Raw genomic sequence first — 12,318 nt, 5'->3', positions numbered from 1 at the left:
AACATCACTCTAAATTGTTAAGTAGACATGCATGTAAAGCTGCTTTGAAGCCATGTGTATTGTGAAAAGTGCTATACAAATAAATTTGAATTTGAATATGACTTAATATAGTCAAACACTGACATTTTGAGTACAGCTCTATTTAAAATGTTCATATATCGGCCACATTTTGTCTTGCTTAAAACCGAATAACGTCAGTAGATTTGTAGGAGTATAAGGTTTAGGGACAAAGTAAATATAATTATCTTACTTGTGTACCTAGGTACAAGCAGGTGTAAAAATGAAAGCATATTATGCAAATTTAGCATTGCTAAAGCATTGTTTTAAAGCACATATTGTTTTAGTCTGACTGAAATCAAACTTTTACAATGCATGTACCGTATTTTTCGGACTATAAGTCGCACCTGAGTATAAGTCCCATCAGTCAAAAAATACTTCATGATGAGGAAAAAAACATATACAAGTCGCACTGGACTATAAGTCGCATTTATTTAGAACCAAGAACCAAGATAAAACATTACCGTCTACAGCCGCGAGAGGGCGCTGAGAGAGAGCGCCCTCTCGAGGATGTAGACGTTAATGTTTTCTCTTGGTTCATGTCTCTTAGTTCATTTCTCTTGGTTCATGTGAAATTAATTTTGATAAATAAGTCGCACCTGACTATAAGTCACAGGATCAGCCAAACTATGAAAAAAAGTGCGACTTAAAGTCCGGAAAATACGGGTAAGTGCATTATTCATAGAAACATCAAAATATCTGTAAACAGAACAAATCCTTTCAGACTCCTGGCACTTAAATTCACACAGAATTTACCAATTTCCCAAGCAAAATTCCCAATGAGGGAAATGTGGGAATATATAGCTCCATGTCACTATGATATCATAGAATTAATGCTATATTGTACATAATAAAGCATATGCAAGAGAACACCTAAGCATTCCACAGACACAGCACATATCAACAGACACACACACAAACACACTATCTTACAGTTTACTCATCACTCTTGTGTTTGTGTTGCTGTGTTTTGTGACCTGGTCTTCCTCTTTGCCATTGTCCTGATTGTCTTCCAGCTCATTTATTTTTAGCTGTTTACGTCTTCACCACTTAAGTGCTAAAGGACTAATACAGCCCAACACAATGCGATTACTATGTGAAGTGCAATTCCAAACAGTGCATGAAGACAATGCAGAAAAAAAAAAAAAAAACTCACAACACATTTTACTGTGTGACAGCACTGGAGTTTCTGTTCGGATGGCATGCTAGATAAAACACACACTGGGAAAAACTGTGCTGCATTTTTGTGCAGGATGCATTTTTATGGGAGTAAAGGAGCCTGTGCCAATCTAAACCTGTTCGGAAATTAGATAAAATCTTTAATAATGTTGAAGAACTGGCTCCAAAAAAAGAGAGTACATTAAGCAATATACTGTGATAGATAATAATAGAATGAGAGATAGAAAAAACTGAAGCTGATTTCAAATTTAATGTATTTCTAATGTAGGCCAGACAGAAGAAGAGGATATTGCCATGTCGAGTGGTACAAACACACACACACACGCACAAACATACATTTGTGAACAAAATACACTCTAACAGATTATTTTCTCTGATTGTAGATGTTAACAGGCAGGCTGTATTACAAGCACTAAAAGTTCAAACCCATCTGAAACAAGATGGAAGCTGGATCAAAAAATCTCAAGATGTTCAGGACACACCTACAGAAGTAAAAGCACGGTAATGCAGGTTTTCGCTGTCATCTGCTGGCTGAGAGTGGTAGCATCAACTAGCCAAAAGGTCTTTCTCATGTTAGCTTGAACAGTAAAACTGAACATCGCTGTCTCTCTCACTCTCACCTTTTTTCTGTTTACTCTCCAAAGGAAACCAATAAAGCTAGTAAAGCCTAAGAATGTGTCACCACCTGAGGGCAGTTTGGTCTCTTCCTCCATTATGCCATGTGCACAGAGTGCCACCTCCTCCAGCTTGGACTCATCCACACCTCCTCAAAACTCAGCCTTGAGGACGTTTGAGTGAGAGCTATTCTTATGTTCCTTGTGTGTGATTCCTGTATTCAGTGTTTCTGAATTCATTTTGTTTCCATAAAATAACTTCAGCTTTCTGTTCTTCCTTAGCCCTCTGAACTCAACAGAAAACACACCAGTCAGGAGTGAGTCCAGTCTGGCCAAAAGGTGTGGTACATCTTTCTATACTGGATAGAGGCTTTTATTCCCTAATTTTATTCTCTAATTTTAAACCAAGTTAAAACAGCTGAAGCAGAAATCCTTAAATGTTCACTCTCATTAATATCTAACATTACTGAACTGCTATATCAACATTTAATATTTCATTGAGGACTGTCAGATGCTTCATAATTATTCTGAATGTGTTCCAGTGTAAATCCTGTCCTTGGGGACTCCATGAGACCACATGTTGAGAATGAAGCGGAGACATCAATAATCAAACCCGCAGAGCAACCATTGAAGAAACCTGTTCCTGTAAAGGACATAACAGAAAAACATATCGTCATACCTGTAGAGGAACCACTGAAGACACATGCAGACACTCCTAAAACAGATATAGTGCAGAAACCTACAGAAAAACCTGTAGAGGATCCAATGAAGACACCTACAGATGTTCCTGTAGAGAACATAGTGGTGAAACCTGAAGAAGAATCACTGAAGACACATACAGAGACTCTGGTGGATGGAGCTTCAACAGATCAAACACAATCCAGTGGATCACTGCAGGAGAATACAGCAAAGCCTTTAGAGAATAAAGAAGACAACACAGTTGAACAAGTCACAATAGCACAAGCCCCTGTAGTAGAGGCTCCACTCCAACCAAGTGATCATGGGGAACTTTCACTAGTATCTGCTCTGGAAACTCCAACTACAGAGCTGACCCAAGAACCCTCTGAGGTAGCCCCGGAAGAGCACAATAGACTGAACAGTGAAGCTGAATTGAAGTAAGTCATTTATAAGACACCTTCATTAAGATATGAATGAAGGGAAGATTGTGGGGAAGTCGTGGCCTAATGGTTAAAGAGTCGGACTGGCAATCGAAAGGTTGTGAGTCCGAGTCTCGGGCCGGCAGGAATTGTAGGTGGGGGGAGTGCGTGTACAGTGCTCTCTCCACCCTCAATACCACGACTGAGGTGCCCATAAGCAAGGCATTGAACCCCCAACAGCTCCCCGGGCACCGCAGCATAAATGGCTGCCCACTGCTCTGGGTGTGTGTTCACAGTGTGTGTGTGTGTGTGTGTGTGTGTGTGTGTGTGTGTGTTTACTGCTGGATGGGTTAAATGCAGAGCACAAATTCTGAGTATGGGTCACTATACTTGGCTGAATGTCACTTCACTTTTTCACTTTTGATGTCTGTGGACTTTGTTTGAGTAGGTGTTATAATATTTTGCTTTAATGAATTTCTAAAGCAATATAATCAAAAATAGGTGATTAAAGAATCCACAAAATATAAACAAAGTGAGTTTATTAGCATAAATCAGTTCTTATGTAAACACACAGAAAAATCAACACTGTAAAATTAAGTGTGACCTGCCTGTCTTACTAAATACCTGCATTACCTTACAACAAGTATTAGAATTGAACACAGTTTCATTCTTCATAAGATGGGTGTGTGTGTGTAGCTGTGTATGTCTCTCTTCGCAGTGTGAAAGATAAAACCATGTGTTCCTTCTGCAAGCTGCCCTTAAATGTAAATGTGAAAATCTTTGTCAACATTCCTGCCATTTGCTGCCATCCGGATTGTTTCAAGGTTTACTTTTTTCTTCCTCTGTATTCATGTTTTCATGTCTGTATACTGTATTTCCATCTGGTTTTAAGGTTTTTGGTGATCCAATCCCAGGTGGCCAGTACAGGTGTAAACGAGGTCAATAAGGTTTTGTGATGATGGGATCATTGAAACCTACAGAAGCCCTGAGGCATTTATTACTATTTCCTTTTTTTGTTTTTTCTTGATCACAGCTGAAAGGGATACTTTTTAAAGGGATACTAGGAAAAATGTTGTCAATTGTCCACACTCAGTCCATTTCAAACTTATATGAATTCCTTTCTTCTGCAGAGGACAAAAAATTTGTTGAAGAATGTTGTTAACCAAAGTAGTTGATTGTAGCCATCGACTTTCATAGAGTGGAAAAATAAATAATATGGGAGTTAAAATTAAATAAATATTTAATCAAATCTAATCAGAGACAGGTTCTATTGTTATCTAAACATTTTGTTTGTGTATTTAACCTTTTTAAATTGTATAGAGAAAAATCTCAGGAAAGAATAGAAGATGAAACGATAGCCTATGCTTGGTAGCAAGTGCCAAGATGAAATTTTAAAGGGTACATAACATACACAGTTTCACCCTAATATGTTTATCTCCTAAAGAGTAGTACTGCATCCTTCATATATCCAAAAAGTCTTTAGTTTAATCATATTTATAAAAGAAAAATACAGCTTTTCGATTCTTTCCGGAAAAAAGCCGAGCTCCTGGAGGCGTGACATGAGCGGAGCTACAATACTGATGTTTCGTGTTGTTTCCATTAACATATCTTCACTTATGTGCGGATTTCCAACAAAATACAGAAATCTGATCCATTTGTACTTACATGAATGGGGTCTTTTATCAAACGATGTGCAAATCCAGCGTTGACTTGGGCCTTGTTTATAAAACATTGGTCACTCAAATGACCAGAACACACAAACGCACTTGATACACTCCGTTGCTGCATCGAAAAAAAAAAAACACTGTTCATGTAACGCTGGGTTTTTGGGGAAGCTAAACACAGTAAACTTTCCTTCACATCCAAAATTGCACTTATTTGGAGGCATTCTGAACAAATCCTATGCAGTGCTGCCAACGAATTTGAAGCGCGTTGATGTGAACGGTCTCACTCTCCTCTGACCAATGTGTGTGCGTGGGCGCACTTTTCTGGGAGAAATCCTTATAGAAGGACTTCCATTCTCGTCTACACCATTAGACCCACGATCAAAAAAAAAAAAAAACCCAGCCAAAACTTGTACCAACCCAGAAGTAAGATTTTCAGCACAGATATTCTCAGTCATTCTTCTAAATTATGTTTTTTAAACTTTGGCCATTTTTAGCATGAGAATCCATCTCTTTAATACTGTGAACAACTCTTAATACACGAAACACCATTGTACCCTTGCCAATGGCAGTGAATTTGTTTATGAAATGTTTTTTACGGCCTTCAAAATGTTTTCTTTGTTTATTTCATTTTTTCATTCGGAATTAAGATGTGCTTTAGTGCTATCAGTAAAGCTCTCTCTCTCTCTCTCTCTCTCTCTCTGTTTTAGTGTAGCGGTTGCTGGAGTCCTCTTGGTGATCTCTCTTCATCTTTGTACCACTTTGCTGGGAAAATCCTCTGTGAGAAATGCTTTGATCAAATCTTCCAGCTCTGATGACTCATCCCACAGCAACCTACTACTGCAGCTTATCACCATGACAACTAAGCACATCTCAGAGTCTACTACTTAGTTTGAAACAATTAAACGAAATTATTTATCTGTAAAAGAACTGCTTTCATCGGTTTATTGCACATATAGGCCATTCAACACCATTTTTCTGTAAATATTTTTTTTCAGATCAATATATTTATATGATTTATTTCTGATCAATATATTTCTTGTTTTCTTCTGACAAAACATTTAAACTGTATTTTAATAAAATGTCCTATAAGCTTGAGTTATCCTGTTTAAATGTCTGTAGCCGTGAGAAGAATTGACAACACTGATGGTCAGCTTTCATTAAAGGAAATTAAAGTTTAATGCATGAGTTTCAACAAAGTTAACACACAATTTTATGTAAACTCACTTTAGTCTGAATTCTGCACAAGTTTTATTAATCATTTACAGTTATCCACCTTACTGTAGAAATAATATTTAGTTGTCTGAAGTGAGCCAGGAAGTTAACAATAAAAACAAAGAAACAAAAAGTTAGTTACTTTGATCGAGCACCATCATTGATCAGGTTCAGCATATTGCCAAAGTTAGTCAAAATATACAACAAATACACCCATAAACATAAAATCACACACAGGAGGTGACACTAACACTAACATTGGCACAAAGAAAGCTGCTCACTACAACGCTGTTTCTCTGTGTCACACAGAATAAAAACCCACATCTGACTGAGGCACAACACACCCTAACTCTCTCAAAAAGATGCAATGTTTGAGAGAGAGAGACGAGAGAGGCTAAAATTCTGGCAAACTGCAAGGCATTAATAAGACCATGAAGCACAAAGAATACAATCATTAAAATAAATAAATAAATGGCCATGAGAGAAAGGAGAAGCTAAATTGGTGAAGAAGCTAAATTCCACTCCTCCAGAGATCTACAGTACAGCAGTTTGTGGTTTTACATGTAGTGCTTTAAAGAATTATTATTTTATTTGTATTTTTTGTCAACCTTAGTGTAGTTTGTACTAGTTTGTCTCCTGAAACCAGTAGCTTGTGTGTGTGTTTGTGCTCTGTCTGACAGAACTCTGCAGGGGCTTCATGGAGCTCTTTTGTGTTTCCTCTCCGGCCACAGGCAACAGGAATGTGGGCCTAGCAATACCGAACCTAGCAACGGATTCCCTTTCTTCCAAGAAACCTAAGAACGGCGTAGTTGTAGGTGGTGGCAACCACATAAATGAACTAGGAAAAAAGAAGGAAGAAAAAAACACATCTGATGCGTTCCTCTGCAAAAGGTTTTTTAAACAGGAGAAATTTGAGCTCTTGTGACATTAATGTTTATAACCCTTTGAGACTCACTGCAAACATCAGGCAAGGAATTCAATTCCAACAATAGCACATCATTATTTATTTACAGTCTTGTCCATAGCAGCGTACATTTTATAGAAACATCCCTCCTTTCTCAACTGGGGCTTAAGTTCTATAGTATAATTGAAAAATTCAGGACTCGATTCTTTAAAAAGTTTCTAGCAAAAGCACATTGAAATTTTTTAAATAATAATAATCAAAGAAAGAAATGTGATTAATCATACTGTTACACATAGTATACTTCTCAGAATTACAAAAAGTGAAGTTCAGCGTAAATCTATTTAAGTTATCATTTGATGGCGCATATCTAATGCAATAAAATATTAGATATTATCGAGTTTAGCTTGTGTCTAAATACTTTTGGGGGCTGCGGTAAGTGCCATTTCCTACTTATTTACAGATTTACGTGTTTTTATCAGTGTTATTGTGCTCCTCATTAAGACAGAGAAGCTGTGGTTGTCTTAAGATAAAGCCTGAGAAATGACTGCTGCCAAATACATGGGAAAAGGGAGTAGATACGCTGGGGATCTGTCAGTAGCAGAGAGGTCAGTTACTGACTGTAAACTAAACATTCCCCTGCTGTACTTCTGTTATTAACTTCATGCTGTTTGACAGCTCTGCATTCTGACCTCAAAGAATTCAGTGCAAATAAAATCCCAGTGAATTTCAAAGTTTGTCAATAGATGTATAAATAAATATAATTAATGTGTAAATATAATAAATCAACCAATGTACATTTACATATGAATATGTAAATTAGCTGTTACCATTCTAAGTTTGTCAAGATCACTGTCAGTTGTGTTTTTTTAATTTCATAAAGATTGCTGAGGTGGATTTACTCATTAATAATTGATGCTTTCAAGACCACAAAGCATTGAGCCTCTTGAAGAAGGTTACTATAACAAAATCTTCCACAATGAAAAATTTCAAATGCGTAAAATGTAGTATTACATTTTAAATGTAATTGTAAATGTACTGTAGTATGAGATTACTAACCAGGGCAAGAAGGGTGATTCCTGCTCCAGCAAATGCACAGATATAAAGGTCATAGGTCACGTAGAACTGGAAACAAAAAGGTTATATGAGTGATAAGATTTCTTGAAACGCTAAGCATGTGTGTGTGTGTGTGTCCAGGATTATAAACATCTAACCTCTGGTGTTTTGCAGATGTTTGCCAGTGTGTTTCCACAAACAATCCCTGGCACAGCATTCCAGGGAAGAAACCCTAGAACAACAGACATCATGATTGAGAATTCAAACACACATGCATATGCACAGATGAACACACACATGCATATGCACAGATAAACACACTCATGCATATGTACAGAAATGCAGATGCAGACGTACCATACATCCGTGCATCCATACAGACTCTTGACTGCTGGTTGAACAAGGTGGTTTCCGACAGAATGTTGACTTTGTGACAGGAGCTTTTCATATTAATGAAGAAGAGCACAGGAATGGCCGTAAAGCCAAAGACAACTAGCCAGATCACAGCGAGCACGTACGTCAGGATTATAAACTGGACAGGAGAAACAGCTAATCAGATGAGTTCAACATAACAGGCATGGACATATAAGAAAGTAAGTAAAACTTGATTTATACTGTATGTCTCAACAGTGTTTTAACTACTTTACAGAAGACATATTAATTTCTGGTCATAAATGTTTACATACATATATAGATGTGGAAGTAGATACAAAAAAATAAAAAATAAAACTAACTTTACAAAATAGCTGACTTAACCAACTGCTCATGGGCTATCTGGTGGTTTAGGTACAATCAAGCAAATTGTTGTCAGATGATCCGAATGATCTAGCTGGAGTATAAGAGTTCCCACAATTTGCGAACTATGATTTTCCCTGACAAAATCATTTTATAGAGATCATATTTACAGAGAGTCATTTCACTCTGCATTAATATTTTAGAACTGAGCATAACTGAAAAAGCATGTCTACCAAACTTCCTATAGCTTTCCCATGACTTTTTAATGTTTTAATATTTTTTAATAATTATTATCAATTAATGTTATGTATTTTTTAATTGATTAATATTATAATACTTTTAATAAAACTTTAATACAAATTTTAATAGTATTTTAATTTTTTTTTTTTGGCCAAGAAATTACATTTTTGACCACAAAATTCTAATCCCCCCCCCCTCTCTCCCTCTCCCTCTCCCTCTCCCTCTCTCTCTCTCTCTCTCTCTCTCACACACACACACACACACAGACTCACAGTCAGGCTGAAGCAACGGCCAAACTTTGTGCTCCTGAATTCTCCAAAAGTCTGCTTTACTGCACTGGTGGTGTAAAAACCTTCAGCCAAGAGCAACAATCCATAGAGGAAAAAGAAGGAGGCCAGACCGTAGATCACATACTGGAAATATTTTATACTGAAACACAAAATCTAGAGTAAATAACACATGCAAACACAAACCATTGATCTCATAAGACAAATTTTAACAAACTATGCCAAAAAAAACACTGATTAATGAAAAAAGCAATTCTGTGCTCACATACTGTGTAATGTCAATAACTCACAAGTCTGCCAGTACAGTGAAATCCTGGACGTCCCTTGCGAAGTAGAGCTCTACGAATGTGCGTGTGTGAGTGAGTGCCTCATGCCCTCCCCCACAGAAGAGTGCCACGCCAGTGTAGCAGAGCAGGGTGGCCAGCAGGCTGGTGTAGGGCACGGCGCCCAGGCAGCGGATGCAGCAGTCATAGCAACCTGTAGGTGAATAATATATCAACACACCAACTGCACATGCAGCACACACAAGACACACACACATTTATACACACACACACACACACACACACTACTACTACTACTAATACACAAATCTATTCATAATCAACTATAAAATCAAACAGATAACCTCTAAATGAGTATGCAAACTTAAAGCAAACACTTCTAATGAGCATTTAAGAGTTAGTTGGCCTACAGTTAATCAAGGACAGACTCAAAAACAGATGCACACACATACTATGTGCTCTATGAGTAAATGCTTTCTGAAACTCTCTCTCTTACACACACACACACTAACACACACGCGCACACACCCCCTCACTTATAAATAGTCAGTAAGTGTGTAATGAAATCACAGATAAACAAGCCAAACACAGACAAAGTGAAAGCAGGTAATCACAAAGCCCATTTTGAAATCTTGTACAACAGAATTGACCCAAATCACAAAAAAGTAACCAAAAAGTAAAAAAGTTGAAGATGAGGAAGCAGAAGATTTGACTATGCACTATATGCACCAAAATATTGAACAGGAAAAACAAGTGCACCAATAAAAAGCTAAAAACAGTTTTTTTTTTTTTTAAGTAACCAAAATAAGCCAAACAGACAATAAGCCCAAGAAGGCTCAGCTGTGGAGTTCTGCAGTCTCCAGCCTGTGAGAGAAGATGATGCATCTCAGGTCACCTAGCGCTTTACACAACCACGGCTGTTTCACTGGAAACATCGACACTGCCGAGTCGAACCCACACCAGGAGAGAACCGTGCAGATGCTTGCCCACTCACTCCAGAGAGATTTCGGTCTTCTGTTGCTGTGATGTCTAAATTGAGGAAGGTAATTTCTCTTTTTTTCTTCAAATACACTCCACTGTCCACCTCAAGGAAGAAAAAAACGCATCGCTTAAGCTGCTTCTCTCCCTCACTTGCTTCTTTCTCTCCCTCACGCTCCCTCTCTCCTGAGTCGCCTGGTGTCAGGGTGAGATTTTGGGTGTGTGCGTGCGTTTTCATGTGTGTTTGAGGTTTTGTGGTCAGAAAAAGAAGCACTTGTGACAGTCATAATGGCTTTTGTTTTAACAACAAAAACTATCTTTGTGAACAAACAAAATACACACACATTCACAAGCCCCAGCAGTGGAGTACGTCATTGTGTTTTCACCCATAGCGGCACAGACAGACACATACTGACACCACTGGGGTTACGATTGGGATTATGGCAGGTCATCCAATCTTTTGCACTCTTTTTAAACTGTTTTTTTTTTTTTTTGAAGAAGTGTCAAAACAGTCCAGCACTCATAATAACCTGATTACTATATGAAAATCACTCATTTTAATTACACCTTCTGTTTGAGAAAGTGGAAATGCTTTTGGGTCCATCCATCCATTTATCTATCCATTCATTCTCCAAACTGTTTATTCTCTGTCGGGTCACAGGTGCTTTGGTGTCTTAAACTTCTAATAAACACTTCAATTACTTTGTCAAAGGGAGAGTTCACCCAAAAATGAACATTGTGTCATCATTTACTCACCCTCATGTTGTTACAAATCTGTATGACATTCTTCGGAGGTAAAACACAAAAGAAAAAAAATATATACTAAGAAAAATTTCTCAGTTTTTTCTTTTCTTTTTTTTTCTGTACAATGAAATTCAGTGTGGTCCAGCATTGTTGGACACTAGTGTTCCTTTGTGTTTTGCAGTCAAAAGAAATTTTTCATTTTGGGATCAACTGTACCTAGTTTTGAGCAGAAAAATCACACATTTGCTGTTCGAACATTTCAAACAGAAGATGTGATTCTGCAGGAGGCTGATAATCTTGTATCCAAAAAAAGAGAGAAACCTACTAAACAAACACATACATATGAATCCTTCGAGCAAATACATAAAAAATGTTCCCATATTAGACACTGGCCCATACATGAGTCCCCCTCCGAGAAGAGTATATTTGACCTAAAGACCTGGTGTGACCTCTCTGTCTGGAGTCTCCTGAGGTTACTGGTCTTCTCATCCACACCTCTGAAACATCGTAGCAACTGTCTTAGCCAATCAAAATCAGAGCCAGCTGGTTATTTTAACAAAACAACCTTTTTAATTAGAAAGGATCCATTAAATGTATCTACATCATAAATGCAGGAGTGATGGTTCTAAGCTTCTGACCAAGCAGATGGTATTTTAAACACATCTTACAAAAAAAAAAAAAAAAAAAAGAATTCATTAAAATTCTTGTATACATGTCTATACAACATCCTGTATCTAACATGCAAATCACACAAATCACACCAATTAAATAAATTCTGTCCATAAATATAAGCAAAATTATGGAATAATGAACATCACATCAGTTAAAATGGGTTCAGGTGAGTTCAGGTAAACTTACCCATGTGAGTATGTGTGTGCGTATCGCGCTCTGTCTCTCTGATGTGCTGTGTAGATTAATCTCCCTCGATGCTTTTATGATTCTCACTCATGCTTTTGTCCCAGGAACAATAAACAAACCCTTCTGCTCTCTCTCACAAACACACACACACACACACACACACATACACTCTGGAGCAGATCTTAAAGACGCAGTGCCCTCTTTCACTGCCATGATAAATAAAGAGTAAGTGTGTTTGTGTGTGTCTCAGTGCAACAAACCCTAAATGTTCACATGCACATCCATGATAAAAATAAGCACATTGGCCAAAAAGTTACTGCACAAACACTAGTAGCACTTACTTCTGGGGCTGAGTTTTACTACATCAACATTCTTATACACTACCATTTACTTAGCTAAACGGGGACAA

General features: G+C 37.5%; 2 protein-coding genes across 5 annotated transcripts; one reads left to right on the top strand and one right to left on the bottom strand.

Annotated features, from left to right (window-relative positions):
* The first annotated feature begins 1,314 nt into the window (after positions 1-1,314).
* On the top strand, positions 1,315-5,709 carry LOC128011751 (LIM and calponin homology domains-containing protein 1-like). 3 transcript variants are annotated; one of them, XM_052594458.1, is made up of 6 exons: positions 1,315-1,737; positions 1,881-2,030; positions 2,133-2,189; positions 2,393-2,965; positions 3,666-3,771; positions 5,322-5,709. In XM_052594458.1, exons 2-6 carry the CDS (start codon positions 1,951-1,953, stop codon positions 5,424-5,426), a joined length of 921 nt encoding a protein of 306 aa, XP_052450418.1. In that variant the 5' UTR covers positions 1,315-1,737; positions 1,881-1,950; the 3' UTR covers positions 5,427-5,709. The 3 variants fall into 3 exon arrangements, with proteins under 3 accessions (XP_052450418.1, XP_052450420.1, XP_052450426.1); XM_052594460.1 differs by lacking the exon at positions 3,666-3,771; XM_052594466.1 differs by lacking the exon at positions 3,666-3,771 and having other exon boundaries at positions 3,840-5,709.
* A 57-nt stretch (positions 5,710-5,766) lies between these two features.
* LOC128011776 (myelin proteolipid protein-like) lies at positions 5,767-12,071 on the bottom strand. Of its 2 annotated transcripts, none has more exons than XM_052594499.1 (7): positions 11,910-12,071; positions 9,336-9,522; positions 9,031-9,187; positions 8,141-8,315; positions 7,942-8,015; positions 7,787-7,852; positions 5,767-6,664 (listed from the first exon to the last, which is right to left on the bottom strand). In XM_052594499.1, exons 1-7 carry the CDS (start codon positions 11,911-11,913, stop codon positions 6,590-6,592), a joined length of 738 nt encoding a protein of 245 aa, XP_052450459.1. In that variant the 5' UTR covers positions 11,914-12,071; the 3' UTR covers positions 5,767-6,589. The 2 variants fall into 2 exon arrangements, with proteins under 2 accessions (XP_052450459.1, XP_052450449.1); XM_052594489.1 differs by lacking the exon at positions 11,910-12,071 and adding an exon at positions 10,225-11,054.
* Between the last annotated feature and the right edge of the window lie 247 nt (positions 12,072-12,318).

The sequence above is a fragment of the Carassius gibelio genome, chromosome A5, assembly GCF_023724105.1.
Source record: "Carassius gibelio isolate Cgi1373 ecotype wild population from Czech Republic chromosome A5, carGib1.2-hapl.c, whole genome shotgun sequence".
Lineage (NCBI taxonomy): Eukaryota > Metazoa > Chordata > Actinopteri > Cypriniformes > Cyprinidae > Carassius > Carassius gibelio.
Note: the sequence above shows the minus strand (reverse complement) of the source record. Positions and strands in the feature narration are given on the sequence as shown.